Genomic DNA, 18,286 nt, shown 5'->3' with positions numbered 1-18,286 from the left:
GCCCGCCTCCAGTGCTTGGGTCTAGCTACCGCCAGGAAGAGGCGTTGCTGTCGCTGCTTTCCTACTTTTCGGCGCTTGACCCCTCCCAGGACCCGGGATGCCCAGGCCCCAGCGGGGGACGAGGAAGAGTCGGGGTTGAGCCCAGCTGAGTGGAGGGCTCGCGGTCTAGTCTTTCCGGCCCGCCCCACCTCAAGGTAAACTACTCTTCAGCTGCGGGCTTTCTCCCAGCGAGCCCCTACCCGGACCCGGCCGCCCAAACGATCTACCCCTCTCCCCCGCCATCCTTTATTATTCCGGGCCATTTATCATTGCCCGCCCCTCGCAGTTCTCACCAGAATGGCTAACGTATATTTTCAAACGGGAAACTTGGAAGATATTGAGTTCCTGAAGTTGTCTAATAAATTCCCCAAAAACATCTCAAGCAGCATCTAGCAGTTCTCTCACTAATCCGCGAATTGGCATGCCTTACAGTCAATATTTTGCCGTTTGTGATGTCCCCTACCCCCCCTCTCAAGTACACATCACACAGGCTTTTTAAATCGAAATTTTGAACCTGGTTGAGTACGATATAATTTTCACAGATAATCTGTTTTGTAAAATATGCAATGAAAATTAATGACAAATTATATTTGTAAACTAAGGTACATATACAGGTCAGTATCTTTCAAGGTACTGAAACTTATTCATGTAGTAAAATGTATCACTTAATTATTTAGCAATAATATACAAAATTAATGATTTGAAAGAACTTTAGACCATCAGAATATGAGGCTAACATTTTCTCTTAACACCACTTTAAAGAAAAATATTAAAACAACCAAAAAGGTACCGAAATCCAAAGCATTAGTGAAAATGAGCGGCTAAGGTTCCTTCAGAACTACCAAGTTCTTACGTGGTGGGCAAGGTATGAAACCTTATGGAAAAGCACTTTCTTGCTCTTAGCCTGAGAGAAGGTTAAGTTCAGCCTCAGTTTTTTATTCATCTGTTAAATTCATTCTTCCTTCACACCATAATCCAGCACTGGAATGGTTAGTGTAAAGCCTTTACTGAAAAGAAAGACCAGAAAACTCTTTTGAGTGGTGTCTGGGGAGAAGAAATTCCTTAATTCATCCAGCTAGAGTCATTGCTTCTAATCCTAAAAAGTGAGGAAGGTGTATACAATCTAGCATAATTACATCATTGATTGTCCATATTGGTTTTGGTTGGAATGAAGAATACCTGGTTTAGATTGCTTCTGTGGTTTGTTTTCCTTTTTAGAAATGAGTGGTGGATTGGCCCCAAGTAAAAGCACAGTGTATGTATCCAACTTGCCCTTTTCCCTGACCAACAATGACTTATACCGGGTAAGTAACTTTTAGTACAACTATCTACTGAATTCTGTATCTGAGGTACAAATGTAGCTTAAGCAAACAGTTCTCTTTGGCAAAATTCTTACTACATTACAATGTACTCAAGTCATGAATAGCAAAGACCTCTGTTGCAAACATGAGTAAGTAAAAAAAATTGACATTTATATAATTTCCAAGGAAAGTTTGTAGTGAGAATAACAAGTTCGTTATAAACACAGAAGACAAAGCTAGCATAATGAAGTGGGAGCAACTTATGATAGGCTGATTTTTCTTGATTGCTAATTTGACTTTTTGAGATTGGTGGAATAGAGGTTTTGGATGAAAGAGCTGATAAAAGCAAACAGACCCCTTTACTAAACCTCACATTCTGAAAGCGTATTTAAATTTATATATATGGTTGAAATTTAACAGTTTAATAAATGTTATTTTCAATTCAGGATAGGGGTGATTGAGGGAGGAAAATCCAACATCTTCTTTCTCCTCTCCACCTTACAGAGAACAGAATTTCCTGCTGTCCCTGTCCTGCAGATGAGTAGTTGAGAGGAAATGGAAGGAATAACATGAATCCTTTCTTCCAAGTGTGCCCTCTACTCTGCTTCTTTGGGTAGATGTTAAATACAGAGATGCTGCATAGGTGATACATAGTATTTGATTAATTACTTAATTGAGATAGCTTGCGTCTCAAAGAACAGAGGAGAAAATGAACTCCAGCTTCTTTTGCATCAAAATAGAGATGTGTCTGTATTTATTGAAAACTTAACCTATGCTGAGCGCTCTTAGTACCAAGAACACAGCAATGAACAAAAAGATGAAAATCTATCTTGGGACTCATTACATAGCAAGATAAAAAAAAAAAAAGATGTGAAATATAAAAAAGTCAAATGATATTATTATTTGGATACTAAATTAATGCTGTTAGGTGCTGAGGAGTAAAAGGAGGCCAGGGGTGACTGAGTGGCTCAATTGATTAAGCTTCCGACCTTGGCTCAGGTCATGATCTCACAGTTTGTGAGTTCAAGCCCTGCATCAGGCTCTGTGCTGACAGCTCAGAGCCTGGAGCCTGCCTTGGATTCTGTCTGTCTGTCTGTCTCTCTCTCTCTCTAAATAAACATTTGAAAAAAATAAAAGGTTATTAAATGTTAGGTCGGGAATGGAGGTAAAATTTTACAGGGACAGTCTAAAGCCATTATTGAGAAGGTGACTTTTGAATAAAAACCTAAAGAAAGTAAAAAACAGCTGTGTGGATGTCTAGGGGAAAAGCATTTCTGGCACAGAGTAAATCAAGTGGAGAGAAGAGAAAGGGCAATCAGAGGGAGCTAAGACCGTGCAGGGGTGCCTTGTAGGGCCTACATACATCATGGTAAGGACTCTGAGTGAAATGAGAAGCCATTAGAAAGTGTTGTACAGAAAACTGTATTGGTCTTCAAAATTCAGTGTTGCTAACACTGCAGTCCAGTTATACTACATTCCAGGATTACACAACTTAATGATAAAACTCAATTTATTATTGATTGTGTAGACATCAATGTATTCTGAAAGGCTTTTCTAAGACATAATAAATAGGAACTATTAGTATATAGGTAATGGCTGAAACAGAAATAGATGAGATTGCTTAGGGTGAAAATGCAGAAGTAAAAGGAAAGATAGGGCCCAGGTATAAAGAACTACCAACGAAAGGATGGGCGGAAAAACAGACTGATGGGAATGGATTTTTCATTACAGAAGCTTTCTGTTTTATGTTTTGTTTTCTAAGCAGTCTAAGGATCTGTCTTCTGAAATAGTGATTGCTTAATGGGGTAGACTAGGAATAATGATATCCCACAGCGCTGATATTTACAGCACATGGTTTCTCTAGGGCTGTGGTGGGGTTGATAGTTGCCATGGATATGCCACAGAGACACAGCAGCTGTGCAGTGTGCAACTTCAGTGTTCCACACATAAAGAGTGGGGTTGTTCCTCTATCTCCCTGGGCCTGCTTTATAGAATAAAAACTAAAAGTTGTCGCAAGCTTTAACAAAGAATGTGGTCAATTGATACAACCTGAAAATTTAATGTTTCTTATGATTTTAAATTAACTTGTAAATTATTTTGTGGTCTTTTGTTTCAGATATTTTCCAAATATGGCAAAGTTGTAAAGTAAGTATTCACATCAAATTTTGAAACTTCATTTAAAAGTTTATCTGAATTTACTTTTCCATTTTTTTAAGATTTATTTTTCATTAAAAAAGATATTGATACAGTAAAGAAAATACTGCTATTAACATTTTAATGTATAATTTAGTCATTTTTCTGAATATATAAACATGTATAGATAATTTTTTAAAGACTCAATTCTATATGTGCAATTTTGTTGTCTTTTTAAATTTTTTTTTATGTTTATTTTTGACTAGGAGAGAGAGTGCAAGTGGGGGATGGGAGGGGAGGCAGACAGGGAGACACAGAATCTGAAGCGGGCTCCAGGCTCTGAGCTGTCAGCACAGCACCTGATGCAGGGCTCGAACTCCTGAACCATGAGATCATGACGTGAGCCAAAGTCGGACACTTAACTGACTGAGCCACCCAGGTGCCCTGTTGTTTTTTTTTAAACATGACATTACACTGTAAACATGAGGTGAAAGATACACCCTCATATTTAAGGATTTCTTGGTGTTGCTTTATATATCATAATTTATTTAAACAACATAATTTCTTACCATATTACTAAGAATTAAAACTGATTCTTTCATACAATAGAAGACATAAAGGCTCTGATTAAGTACATATTTTGGTCACTAAAAGGTATGTTATCAAGTATACCAAGTATTTCGATGCTTATGACATGCAAAGTGCTTATGAGACTTATAAATAGAAAATATATTCTCTGCTTTCATAGAAAGATTAGAGATCCAGCTGGAAAGACTGCAAAAATGGTAGAGATGATAATATCAGTTGGGGCTGAAAGTTACAGAAGGACCATAGGAACTTCTCATATTTAATTCACTATTTTATTTTTTTAAGTTTATTTTGAGAGAGCATGAGCAGTGGGGGCAGAGAGAGAGCGGGTGCATACGCACGCACAAGTGGGGAAGGGGCAAAGAGAAAGGGGGAGAGAGAATCCTAAGCAGCCTCCAGGTTGTCAGTACAGAGCCCGACACAGGGCTGCAACTCTCAAACCAAGATCATGACCTGAATCGAAATCCAGAGTTGGATGCTTAACTGACTGAGCCACCCAGGCACCCCTAATTCACTATTTTAAATCAATCGTGCAACTATATTATGGGGCAAAGAAGTGAAAGCAAGATATTATCATTCTGACTATCTTAAAACCAGCATATATTTGGTATAAATTTAAAATTGTATTTAAAAATCCCAAGAATTTAGAGCATATTTATCTTGGCCAGTCATTTTTTTTCTAGCTTTGGATAAATGGATGCTAAACAGTTGGAAGTTCATTTGCATCCTGAAGTTAACTTCTTTTTTTTATAAATTTTTTTTTTTTCAACGTTTATTTTATTTTTGGGACAGAGAGAGACAGAGCATGAACGGGGGAGGGGCAGAGAGAGAGGGAGACACAGAATCGGAAGCAGGCTCCAGGCTCTGAGCTGTCAGCACAGAGCCCGACGCGGGGCTCGAACTCACGGACCGCGAGATCGTGACCTGGCTGAAGTCGGGCGCTTAACCCACTGCGCCACCCAGGCGCCCCTGAAGTTAACTTCTTTTAAACTTGCTCTTTTACTAACAAAATCATCAAAAATGCTTCTGGGTAAATTTTGGGTCTTCAGAGTTTTGAAAAATCATTATCAGTCAAAGCACTAATAATGATATTTAACAATGAGCACATAAATATGCTAGGCATCGTTCTAATCTTCTTACATATATGAACTCATTAAATTCTCACAACTACCTTTTAAGGTAAATACTATTATTATCCTAATAATATAAATAACAAAACTGAAGAACACAGTAAACTTAAAATCATATTGCCAGTTAGTGGTGCAGACAGGATTTGAAATCTAACAGTTTTATTTCTGAGCCTACTCCTTTAACCATATTGTTACCTCTCCTTGGTTTTTCTCATCTGTCAGAATCTCTGAATGAATTTCCATACAAATATATAATTATGAACCATGAGAGTTGTATGAAGTCAAAGACAGAGTTATAAGCACCTATAACAGAGAAGACCTGATCTAATCTGGATAGTCAGGGTAGGTTTACCTGGGTCCGTATCCTTTGAATTGAAACTACAGGCTGAGTAAAAGGTGGGCAAAAAGAATGGGAAGAACATTTTAGGCAGAGGGAATGGCTTGTGCAAAGGCATTGGGGCAAGAGAAAAATGAGATCCAGAAACAAAAGGCCAGGGGCACCTGGGTTGCTCAGTCAGTTGAGCATCTGACTTCAACTCAGGTCATGATCTCTGGATTTGTAGGTTTGAGCCCCATGTCAGGCTGTCTGCTCTCAGCACAGAACCCGCTTTGGATCCTCTGTACCCCTCTTTCTCTGCCCCTCCCCCTCTGGTGTGCGCATGTGTGCGTGCGTGCGCTTGTGCTCTCTCTCTCTCAAAAATAAACATTTTTAAAAAAGGAAACAAGGCCAATATGACTAGAGATGAGTAAACAAGAGGGAGAGAGCACAAGATGAGTCTAGAATGGAAACAGGCTCCTAATCTTTCTCTTTGGCCATGTTGAATACCAGGAATTCACTGGTAAACAATTTTAAATGAGAGAGTGACATAATTTGAATTTTTAGAAGCTTATTGTGGCTTCAGTGTAGAAATTAGAATGGAGGGAAACAAGAGCATATGCTGGGTGATCAGTCAAAAAAGCTATAATCATAGCTCAGGAGAGAGATATGGACTAAGGTGGTGTAGGTGGAAAAGTAGAGGCTGGTCAGATTTGAGAGATCATTAGGATGTAAAATGGGTAATACTTAGTGATGTATTTACTTTGTATGTAAGGGTTAGGTGAGTGAGAAGGAGGTGTTATGACAACCCTGAGGTTTCCCAGAATAATATCTGCTTCATATTATGACCTTAAATGAGTACATCTCATGCTAGAAACGTGGGAATCATCCTAGATTTGTGCTTTTGAATCTTGGTGTAATAATTATTTTCTGTTACCGTAGAAGATATCTCTTTCAAAATAGTGTATTATAATTGGTTTTATAGGTCTCTCTACCTCTAGACTCTAAGCTTTTTTTCTGAAAGTAAAAACCTTGTTCTATGGCCTTTAATTATCAATGCTTATAGTGCTTAGGCTTGAGGCTAATGGAGTGACTGGCTAACCACATGAATAAACAAATAGATGCACTTTTTGAAAAACCAGTTTCCTACTTTTTTTCATGTGAGTAAGAAGCTATGTTTATTTTAATTATTAAATTTTTATGTTACTGAATAATGTCTATACACTGAAAATTCAACTAATTGAAAACATAAAAACTAAAACATTCTGTTACATTAATCCAGATGCATTACATCCATCTGTAGCAAGCACTGAAATATTTTCTTTAAAAAATATTTTAATTTTAATTTTTAATAGGCTTTATATTTTAGAGTAGTTTTAGGTTCACAGAAAAAAATGAGTGGAAAGTACTGAGATTTCCTATATTCTCCATACCTCCATATACAGACTCCCTCCTTCACTCTCAAAGTCTCACACTAGAGTGATGCATTTGTTACAATCGATGAACGACGTTTCCACATTTTTATCATTCAGTGTATAGTTTACGTTAGTGGCCACTCTTGGTGGTGTATGTTCTGTGGGTTTGGACAAATGTATAAGTACTAGCATCTACCATTATAGTATCATCCAGAGTAGTTTCACTGTCTTAAAAGCCATGTGTGCTCTGCCTATTCATTCATCTCTTCCCTACACCTGGCAACCACTGATCTTTTTAATGTCCACAGTTTTGCTTTTTCCAGAATATCAGAGTTGGAATCATATAGTATATAGCCTTCTCATATTGCCTTCTTTCACTTAGTAACATGCATTTAAGGTTTCTCCATTTGTTTTTATGGCTTGATAGCTCATTTCTTTTTGGGAACTGAATAATATTCCTATTTCATTGTCCAGATGCACTACAGTTTATTTATCCATTCATTAACTGAGAGATATCTTGGTTGCTCTCAAGTTTTGGCAATTATGACTAAAGCTGCTATGAACATCTGTGTGCAAGTTTTTGTGTGGACCTAAGTGTTCAAATTGGGTAAATACCAAGTAGCATAACTGCCGGATAATGTGGTATGAATAATACTCCATTGTATATATATACCACATCTTCTTTATCCATTCATCCATCGATGGACATTTGGGCTCTTTCCATACTTTGGCTATTGTTGATAGTGCTGCTATCAACATGGGGGTGCATGTGTCCCTTCGAAACAGCACATCTGTATCCCTTGGATAAATGCCTAGTAGTGCAGTTGCTGGGTCATAGGGTAGTTCTATTTTTGGTTTTTTGAGGAACCTCCATACTGTTTTCCAGACTGGCTACACCGGCTTGCATTCCCAACCAGTTTCCTATTTGTATCTATATTTTTGTTTTTACATACTAAGCTAAGCTTAATAGAGGTTACAGAGACAATCTTCAAGGAGTTTATATTAAAATAGATCTGATGAGGCATGATTTATACATAGATTTCAGTAGAGACTAGCAGAAAGAAGGAGAAATTATTTCCAGGTAAAGAGATTGGAGAACTGACAAGTTCTGAACTCTGAAGAATGAGTAAATGTTTAATGGACAAAGATTGAGAGTTGAAAGGAGATAGAAGCCATGTGAATAAAGGCACCAATTTGGAATAGTACAGGCCATGCTCCATAAACATCAAGTAGTTTTTTGTGGCTAGACCTCATAATTTGTGAGTGAGAAGTAGTGAAAGATGAGGGAAGTGGGAGCCAAATCATAATGGATATTGATTACAGGACCAGGACATACACAAATTGAAGAAACAAAGATTTTTGAGCAAAAGAATGACATGATTTTATTTAGTCCTTCAATAAAAACTCTCAGTAGCATATGAGAGCATTAACATCAAGGGAACTAGTAAGAATACACTATTGAAACAGCAGTGCCATTGTGGACAAAGCTGTGGGAATGAAAAAAGGGACAGATGAGAGACATCATTAACTGAGGATGACTTTGAAAACGAACACTTCTGAAACTGTACTTTAGGAAAAATGATTAACGACTTTAGTTGACCTTCACAAACATGCAGATTCCAAAAAGTTAAAGATTTTCATATTTCTTTCAAAATTAGTTAAAAAGGTTCCAGATATCCTCAGTTAACTGTGGTAACTCTAAACAAGCTTTGTCAAGTGTTTGGCTTTTCTTCTTTCCTTCTAAGCCTAATGAATAACAGATGCACTCTTCTTAGAAACTAAACCGTTTTGCCCATTTTTCCCTAAATTATTTCAACTTATGTTCCCTTTTGGAATGAATAAAAGTACCCCTTTTTCTTAATATAGTGGCATCTTTTTCCAATTTCATTCCAGTTGCTATATAAGTACCTAAACCCAAATTGAAATAGAATAAATTTAAAAATGTGAAATGTAATATTAAATAAAATGTCTATTTACTTGGGTCCTCCTGTCCTGTTAATTCAGGTTTTAGAAAATTATTAAGCTTTGTCTGGAACCCTTTTTTTTTTTTAACTATTTGGAAATAATCACAAATTTATTAAAAAGTTACAAAAATAGTACAAAGAACATCCAAATATCCTTTACCCAGATTCACCTGTTAACATTTTGCCCCATTTACTTTATCATTGGTCCTCTCTCTCGTGTAAGTGTGTATGTATGCGTATATATGTATATATATACATGTGTATATGTATCTGTATAGATATACAGTTTGTTTTTGTGAGTTATTTGAGGGTAAGTTACAAACATCATCACTCTTTACTCCTAAATACTTTAGTATGTATTTCCTAAAAAATAGGGTTATAATATCATGTAATCACAGTATGGTTACCAAATGCATAAATGTATACTGATAAAATACTTTTATTGAATCAATTATCCATGTTCCAGTTTTGTCAGTTGACCTAATAATGTCCCACATAGAATTTTTCTCCTATAGTACAGTCAAGAATTAGGGGTTAGGGGCGCCTGGGTGGCGCAGTCGGTTAAGCGTCCGACTTCAGCCAGGTCCCGATCTCGCGGTCCGTGAGTTCGAGCCCCGCGTCGGGCTCTGTGCTGACTGCTCAGAGCCTGGAGCCTGTTTCCGATTCTGTGTCTCCCTCTCTCCTCTGCCCCTCCCCTTTCTGCTCTGTCTCTCTCTGTCCCAAAAATAAATAAACGTTGAAAAAAAAAAAATTAAAAAAAAAAAAGAATTAGGGGTTAATTTTAACTGTCCTATCTTTCTAGCCCCCCTTAATTTGGAACATTTATAAAGAATATAGTTCTCTCTCATCTTGCTTTCCCTCTCATTTTGTGTTTTCCTGATGCTGCCTCATGATTACATTGGAGTTCTATGTACTCTTGGCTGGTAACTGTCTAGTGTGTTGTATTCTGGAGTTTCAGGTCGGATCCATACAGTGTGCGGTTCCCTCATTAGTGATAATTTTGATCACCTAGTCAAGGTGTAATTTCTCCACTGTATAATTACTTTTTTCCCCTTTGCAGCTGATAGCAGTTGTGTGAAAAACATTGTAACATAATGTAAATAGTCTTGTTTCCACATAAAAATTTCATTAAAATTGAGTAGTTGTTCATCAACAAATCATCTTCTTGCCTGATCCAGTCTTTACTATGATTGTGGGTGATCTTCCAAATCTAGCACTTCTGTTTGACATTCTGCTGTAAGCGAAAACCCTCCCTTCTCCCCATTTATTTATTTAATATGGACTTTAAAATTACTACTTTTTTCTGTGGCTTATTAATAAGTACTTAATATTATTTTGGTACTCAAATTGTCCTAGATTTGCCAGTCTGAGCTCCTTAAGCTGGTTTCTGTATTCCTGTGCCATGCCCCATCATTCTTTTAATTTTTTTTTTTTAATGTTTATTTTTGAGAGAGACAGAGCACGAGCAGGGAATGGGCAGAGAGAGGGAGACACGAATCTGAAGCAGGCTCTAGGTCTGAACTGTCAGCACAGAGCCGAGCGCAGGGCTTGAACTCATGAACTGTGAGATCATAGACCTGACCAAACTCAGTGATTCAACCAACTGAGCCACCCAGGTGCCCCGCTTTTCTTTTTTTTTTAAAGAGTACTTCCTTTCCGGCATAACAAGATGTTCCATGTCATCTTGTTCCTACCCTATCCCAGCCTTGGAATCAGCTGTTTCTCAGAGAGCCACTTTGAACATTGATTTTTAAACATATTTAATGATATAGTAATGAGCAAGGGGGCACCTGGGGGCTCAATCAGTTAAGCATCCACTTCAAGTCAGGCGATGAACTCTCAGTTCGTGGGTTCGAGCCTCACGTGAAGTTCTGTGCTGACGGCTCAGGGCCTGGAGCCTGCTTCAGATTCTGTGTCTCCCTCTTCTCTCTGCCCCTCCCTGACTTGTGCTCTGTCTGTCTCTCTCTCTCTCTCAAAAATAAACATTAAAAAAAATTTTTTTAAAAAACGAAGAAAAAAATGAGCAAGGGTCCCAAGGACTAGGGATGTGTAAAGGGTCAGGAGAAAGAACAGTCTCTGCTCTTATCATCATCCTTATCACTTAGGTCCCTTGGATGGTACAGCTAGGAACTACAGAACTGGAGATTCTTAAAGGTGATGGGAATTAAGGAGTGCACTTGCTGTGATGAGCACTGGGTGTTACATGGAAGTGTTGAATCACTACATTGTACACCTGAAATCTAATATTACACTGTATGTTAAATAACTGAATTTAAATAAAAAAACTTTTTAAAAAAAGAAAATATAGTTAGATTCTAAAACCTACAAAAATAATTTAAGTAAATCAATTTACTTTTGCATAAAAGAGAACACCTCAATTTTTGTTTTTTCCTTTGGAGGGAATTAGTGGAAAAAAGGGATTATGCTTACTCTTCAAGATTCTGTTCTCTCTATAATCTCTTTACTTCATTCTCCAATCTCTGATTAATGTTTGACTTTCAGGTACTTCTTAGATTGTGTCACTTTTGTTAAATCATTTGTCACGTTTTCTCATTTCCATTCTTCTTGATATCCCGTAACTTGAAGAAATAGTTGATTTATCAACCATATATAATTTCTCTTTGTAAATGCTTTACTAACCCTTTTTTGAATACTTCAATGTTCCAAGTGTCCATTAATATTTTTATTTATTGCTGCCTCATTTTAAAAAAAAAATTTTTTAATGCTTATTTATTTTTGAGAGAGACAGAGCACAAGCAGGACAGGGGTAGAGAGAGAGGGAGACAGAATCCAAAGCAGGCTCCAGGCTCTGAGCTATCAGCACAAAGCCCAACACGAGGCTCGAACCCACGAAACGTGAGATCATGACCTGAGCTGAAGTCAGTTGCCCAACTGACTGAGCCATCCAGGTGCTCCAGCTGCCTCATTATTTTTAACTGGCTATTTGTTTATGCTTTAAGGGTTACTATAATGAAAGATAAAGATACCAGGAAGAGCAAAGGAGTTGCATTTATTTTATTTTTGGATAAAGACTCTGCACAAAACTGTACCAGGGCAATAAACAACAAACAGGTAAGCCATTCATTCCCAGCAAGATTTTTAATCCAAAAGTCTTGTGTTTATCCAGACGAAAATGTGGGGTTACAGTGGATGGTCAAGTCATGGATATCAATAGATTCTGAGGGTATTTATTAACTTCTAGAAAAGAGGTCAAACTGTATTCGGTTCCATAAATACTGGCAGAATCTAAGGAATAAGAATCTATTCTAGCAGGATGTTATTTGTCACACCGGAGTAGGCAATTGCTAAAGTAATCTAAATGGAATTGAAGGTTTAAGGAAATGGAATCAAATAACTAGTTTTAGGTTTCAATGAAATACATCCTTCTGCATTTACGTTTTTTCTCTGGTTTAGTTATTTGGTAGAGTGATAAAAGCAAGCATTGCTATCGACAATGGAAGAGCAGCTGAGTTCAATCCGAAGACGAAACTACTTTGATAAATCTAAGTGTTATGAATGTGGGGTGAGTATACTAAAACTTAATGTAATTTTCCATAGTTTATTTAAGGGATTTTTCACATCAGTGTCTTATTTGTGCTCCTCTAAAACTTCTGGCTTACTAAAACCAGGTTAGGAAAGTTGTCTTACTTTGGGACTATCAATTCGTGTAAGAAAACTCCATGAAATGTAGTATGTAAAGATAACCTGAGTTGGGTAATATAGAGTGGTATTTTCTCCAGTTTCTAAATCTTTAAAAACTGTTAAATTAAGAAGTGCTAGACTAGTTACTTACTTTGTCTTGAAAAATTTTTGTGACCCATAAATTTTTGTAATAATAGGATACTGTTTGTGTCTATAATAGTTTGCCAATGTTTAAGCATCACAGCTCAGTGTAAACACTATCATATGACCAACCTATCCTGAATGAGATACTGTATTTTAAAACTTGGGAGTTTTTTTTTCTACTTAGTACTGCGGATGCTTGTAACTGAACTATCACCAAGTTTTCTTGCTTAGTTCTTATAGTTTGTCATTACCCCTTTAAACTTTTGGTGAGTAGGAAAAATATAATGACAAGGCCCATAATAATGATGGTACCACAAGAATATCAGTCTAGGGCTTGTTGTCAGTTTCCCAAATGCCTATATAAAATATTTTTAAAAAAGAGTCCAGAGGTATTAATGGGGAAATGGGGAGAGGTTTACTGAGAGCCATTTTCCTGGCTACAAAATCACATGGAAGATACAAAGAAATAGGTTGGGGTCCTTTCCTTCACTGCCACACTCAACACCTTGTTCCCTAAAGATATATATAAACAGATGGATGGACGGTATATCCTGTCAATTCCTGTGATTCTAACACCTCTTAAGTTAATGTTTTAAAAATTGTGTTCCAGATCCTGAGTTTTGTTAAGAAAGAAAGGAAGGGAAGGGTAGTTATGGTTAGATAGATTCGTCAGAAATCCTGGATGAATCTGTTAATCTTTTTGGTTTGTGGATGCTAATTTGTTATATTTTCCTTTGTACATTTTTATACTTCTTAAATTTCCCCCTTCCCCAAATCTGTATACATTTATTTAGCCTGGTTTTCCCTTAAGTTACTTCTCTCTGAAACTGTTCTTATATATGGAGTATGTTGACATTATTCCAAAAACAATTTGGAAAATGCTTGTCTAAGTGCATTCACTTAGCAGTTCATTAACAGTAACATCTCTTGCATTCAGCCATATTCCAAGATATATAAAGTACACAGTCTATTTAATGCTTTCTAAAATGTACTTGAAAAGCATGATTATTTTTCTCTTCTATTGTTCTAATCCTGACTCAGTCTCTCCCCACACCCTTACTCTTACATATCACTTCTTCAGTGTATTTAGTGAGCTAATGTTCAGATTATAGTTCATTGTGTTATGTTTTACAGCTCAACCATGTTATACCTCATTATAATATTATGGCTAGTCTAGCCACAAATATAATTGTAATTTGTCTACTAGCCACATTAAAAAAAGAAACAGGCAAAAATTAATATCTTTTTATATCATAGCCCAGTATATATCCAAAATATTATCATTTCAATATGTAATTAATATTTTCAAAAATTAAGGTATTTTATATTCTTTTTTCTTCAAAATCCAATATGTATTTTACCCTTACAGTGTATATCAATTCAGACAAGTTCTAAGTAGCCACAGAGAATCACAGTTAATGGCTAACAACAATTGGACAGTGCAGGTATAATCCAGATATGAAAGGAGCAAAGTGAAATTAATGGGAAAAAAGAAAATAAAAATAAAAATTCAAATTAAAAAAAATTTTTAAAAATAAATGGGAAAGTGAGGAAGACTTTAAAATTTTCCATTTGTTTTTAAACCAATGGATTTCAATTCAATGTCATCTCCTCCATAAAGTCTGCGTTGGTAATTCCAAATCAGAAATCTCTTCCTCCCTTAAGTTTCCACAGCACTCCATCCACTAGAAAGTAAATCACCCTGTACTGCAGCTGAGCTAACTGGGTAAATAGCAGAAATAAGATTCTGATGCTTTCATAGCAGTTGATTTTTTTTTATTATTCCAAGTACAGAGAATGTCACATTATAAGTGCAGGTAAATATATGAACTATCAGTCTATGGTCTTCAAATTATGAGTAACAGGTAATTTTGAAGAGCATTTCATTGTAGGTACATGTGGTTATGGTTGATCATAAAAAATGGCCTCGGTACTCATTCCTCCAATTAAGAATCAGGGTCTATGTCCATGTTCCTTGCATATGGATTTATGAATTGTTTTGAACAATAAAATGTAGCTAAAAAATAAAAATAAATAACCAATGGTAAGCAACGTATTGGAAGTTAATAGGAAAGTTTTGTCCTATTTTATCAAATAGTAAGTTAAAATTTTTACATTAAGATAGATGGTCCATTTAAACTTTGAATTGTTTTATACCCTGAATCTTGAGACTTAAAATGTTTGAAGAGGGGCACATGGGTGGCTCAGTTGGTTGGGCGTCCGACTTCAGCTCAGGTCATGATCTCGCAGCTCATGAGTTCAAGCCCCATGTCCAGCTCTGTGCTAACAAGCTCAGAGCCTAGAGCCTGCTTCCAATTCTGTCTTTCTCTCTCTCTGCCCCTCCTCTGCTCAAACCGTCTCTCTCTGTCTCAAAAAATTAATAAATGTCAAAAAATTTTTTAAAAAATAAAATGAAATGTTTGAAGGAAGAATACTTCTTTTGTTCTTAGTAAAACTACTAAAATATTCTTTTATTGTTAAGGTAGTTTATTGGTGGTTATAACATCATAATCTCTTTCTTTTAAATATTAAAGTAGTAGGTTGTATTATTTCTTACTATATACTCCTAGTGTGACAATATTCCTTTTTAAGTTCCAAAGCCTTCAGTCATAGGGTACCAGGCAAGTTTCCATTAATAACATACAAATACAGTTCTTTTCTTTTCCTTTTTACGTGAAACAAAAGGAAAGTGGACATTAAGTTATGCCTGTCCTAAAAATATGCTTGGAGAACGTGAACCTCCCAAGAAGAAAGAGAAAAAGAAAAAAAGAAATTCCTGAACCAGAAGAAGAAATGTATGTATATTACTCTTACTAAATACATTACTGTATTTTTTCTGTCTTTTTACTATTGGTTGAGCACATTCTGATTTTTTTTGTTTTATTATTTAGTGAAGAAGTAGAAGAAAGTGAAGATGAAGGGGAAGATCCTGCCCTTGACAGCCTTAGTCAGGCCATAGCTTTCCAGGTACTAAACCGTTCTTTTAAAAATGCTATTGCTGCCTTGGGTTCATGGTCTTATATTTCTTGCTTGCTTTATTGATCATTTCATGGCAACCTTCATCTCTCCCCTTTACCTCTTAACTTTAAGAGACAGGCTGTTTCTTTCAGGTCTTTAGGGGCGGTGTGATAGAAAATTCCCATTGGGTCTTTCTAGATTTTAAGGGCCCCCACAACATTTTTAAATTATTATTATTATTTTAAATGTTTATTTATTTATTTTGAGAGAGAAAGCATGAGCAGGGGAGGAGCAGAGAGAGAGAGAATCCCAATCAGGTTCCACACTGTCAGCATGGAGCCTGACGCAGGGCTCAATCTCAAACCATGAGATCATGACTTGAGCCAAAATCAACAGTCATTCGCTTAGCAGACTGAGCTACCCAGGCACCCCAGACCGTACAACATTTTCAGTATCTTATTATAATTTCATTATGGAATTGAGCAGAACTATTTGATTAAAGTGAGTTTAGCTGAATGGAGAAGATTTTATTAAATCAAAGATAGATTTTAAATGAAGCTTCACTTAACAAACCAGAAACACAGTTTTGACCATTAAAGGTCCTAATACAAGTATATGAAACTTGATAAGGCCATATAATCTTCTAATATCTATAAAGTTATTTTGTTTTAATGTCTGTAGTTAATAAATTACAAACACATGCATTAATTTATTTTTCCTTTTAGTTAAATGATGTCATATTTTATATAACATTTCCACCTCAAGCAAGGATGGAAAGTAGGCTTCATTTAATGTCCCTGTTAGTAGAAATTGCTTAGAATAATTTTGAGTAACACAGTGAATCTGGGACATAACTTGGGCAGGTGGGATATTCTGATGAATTAGAATGTCTGCATGAGCTGGAAGGTGGGGAGTGTTGGCATTTATGGTGTGTTTTTGCCATGTTTTGAAATAATGCACTGTAAATAAACATTCCTGGTTTGGTTTTGTTTGTCTTCTGAATCACATTCCAGCAAGCCAAAATTGAAGAAGAACAAAAAAAATGGAAACCGAGTTCAGGGGGTCCCTCAACATCAGATGATTCAAGACGCCCAAGGATAAAGAAAAGCACATATTTCAGTGATGAAGAAGAACTGAGTGATTAAAATTATATTTATTATGTAAATATCATTAAATTTTTTTTAAAAATCTTGAGTTCAGTTGGGGACTAAAGATTACTTTTAGAATTTGAACATAAAGAACACTTAGTACCAAATAATTTTTTACTATAAAATAGTTCATAGGAAACTGAAAATAATTTTAAAGTATCATGTTTCTATCTTGCCTTAGAGTAATAAAAATAAAGATTTGGTAGTAACTGTTAATCTTGAAAACAGTTCATTTGAATAAAAAAGATCATAATATTATCACAGTATTGCTATTGTCCTCTCAAGAAAAAAGAGAGGAGGTATTAAAAAGATGTGTTTGAGAAGCTCATTATAAAAGTTTATTCATGTCTGATTGCTTTACATGAAGACTTGAAATAAATTTCATCTTTAAGACAAAAACTTTGTAACTACTGGAAAATGCTGACTGATTTATGGTTATTAAATGTTAATAAAATTTTCAAGAGAATTTTGTTTTTAAATGTGGGTGTTTTGCTATCCTATTTCTTTTAGCTTTATCCCAACCTGGATACATCATAATTATCCATAAAGTATAAAGTAGCTTTAAAAGGCTTATAACCAAACACCAATAATTTGTCTGACACCTTTCGACCAAATTCCATTCATTCCCCAGAAGCAACTAACTTTTTTAGCTGTTTCTTCTCATATGTACATGCATATTGCTATATAAAATACATATATTTCTGCCACTTAATTCATAAAGGAGTAAGGGAGGATTTTTCAGTCTCCTATACTACACCCTGCCCTCCTCCATCTTCCCAATATGGCTATGTTAAAATTTTTGGTTAAATCCACAGTTATTGTGTTTATTTTATGACCATGTAAATACTTCTGAGTCAATGAGTGTGCTGAGATTACATTTTTGTAGAATTAATAATTGCCTCATTTTTTCATTATATATCTTTTTATTTATGACTAAATCTTCCTATATCTTCTGCAGGTTATTATATGGAAATGGGATTATAGAGCCTTTAATTTACACTTTGTGTATTTCTGTATTGATGGAATGCTTTTTAAAAGAACACCCATTTAGGAGCACCTGAGTGGCTCAGTCTGTTAAGCATCCGACATCAGCTCAGGTCATGCTCTTGCAATTCGTGGGTCCGAGGCCTGCGTTGAGCTCCTTGCTGACAGCTAAGAGCCTGGAGCCTGCTTTGGAGTCTGTGTCTCCCTCTTTCTGTGCCCCTTCCCTTCTCATGCTCTGTATCTCTCTCAAAACTAAATACACATTAAAAAAATTTTTTTTAACACCCATTTATTAGTTTTAACTACTAAAAACAATAAAAATATTTCCCCTTTGAAAACTATAAAGCCAATGAAAGTGTTAACCACTCACTAGCAAAGAATCTTCTAGATTTCAATGAGGAAACCAGACTAAATAATTGAGTGGTGGACTCTGCTTTTTGTTCCACCCATTAACTCATTAAATTTAAAAGAAAAAAGGGGACAAAGTTTGCAACAAAATACAGGTAAGTTTTTATATGAATACC

General features: G+C 35.9%; 1 protein-coding gene across 1 annotated transcript; it reads left to right on the top strand.

The window, feature by feature from the left end:
* The first annotated feature begins 17 nt into the window (after positions 1-17).
* Positions 18-17,257, top strand: ZCRB1 (zinc finger CCHC-type and RNA binding motif containing 1). Its single transcript, XM_030322358.1, is given in 11 exon segments — positions 18-194; positions 1,258-1,343; positions 3,457-3,485; positions 11,847-11,958; positions 12,301-12,360; positions 12,362-12,409; positions 15,358-15,367; positions 15,370-15,445; positions 15,447-15,467; positions 15,564-15,639; positions 16,644-17,257. Coding segments are annotated over 10 exon segments (648 nt in total). The 5' UTR covers positions 18-194; positions 1,258-1,259; the 3' UTR covers positions 16,776-17,257.
* Positions 17,258-18,286: the final 1,029 nt, after the last annotated feature.

This window comes from Lynx canadensis, chromosome B4 (assembly GCF_007474595.2).
Source record: "Lynx canadensis isolate LIC74 chromosome B4, mLynCan4.pri.v2, whole genome shotgun sequence".
Classification (NCBI taxonomy): Eukaryota; Metazoa; Chordata; class Mammalia; order Carnivora; family Felidae; genus Lynx; species Lynx canadensis.
This window is presented reverse-complemented; position numbering and strand designations above follow the sequence as displayed.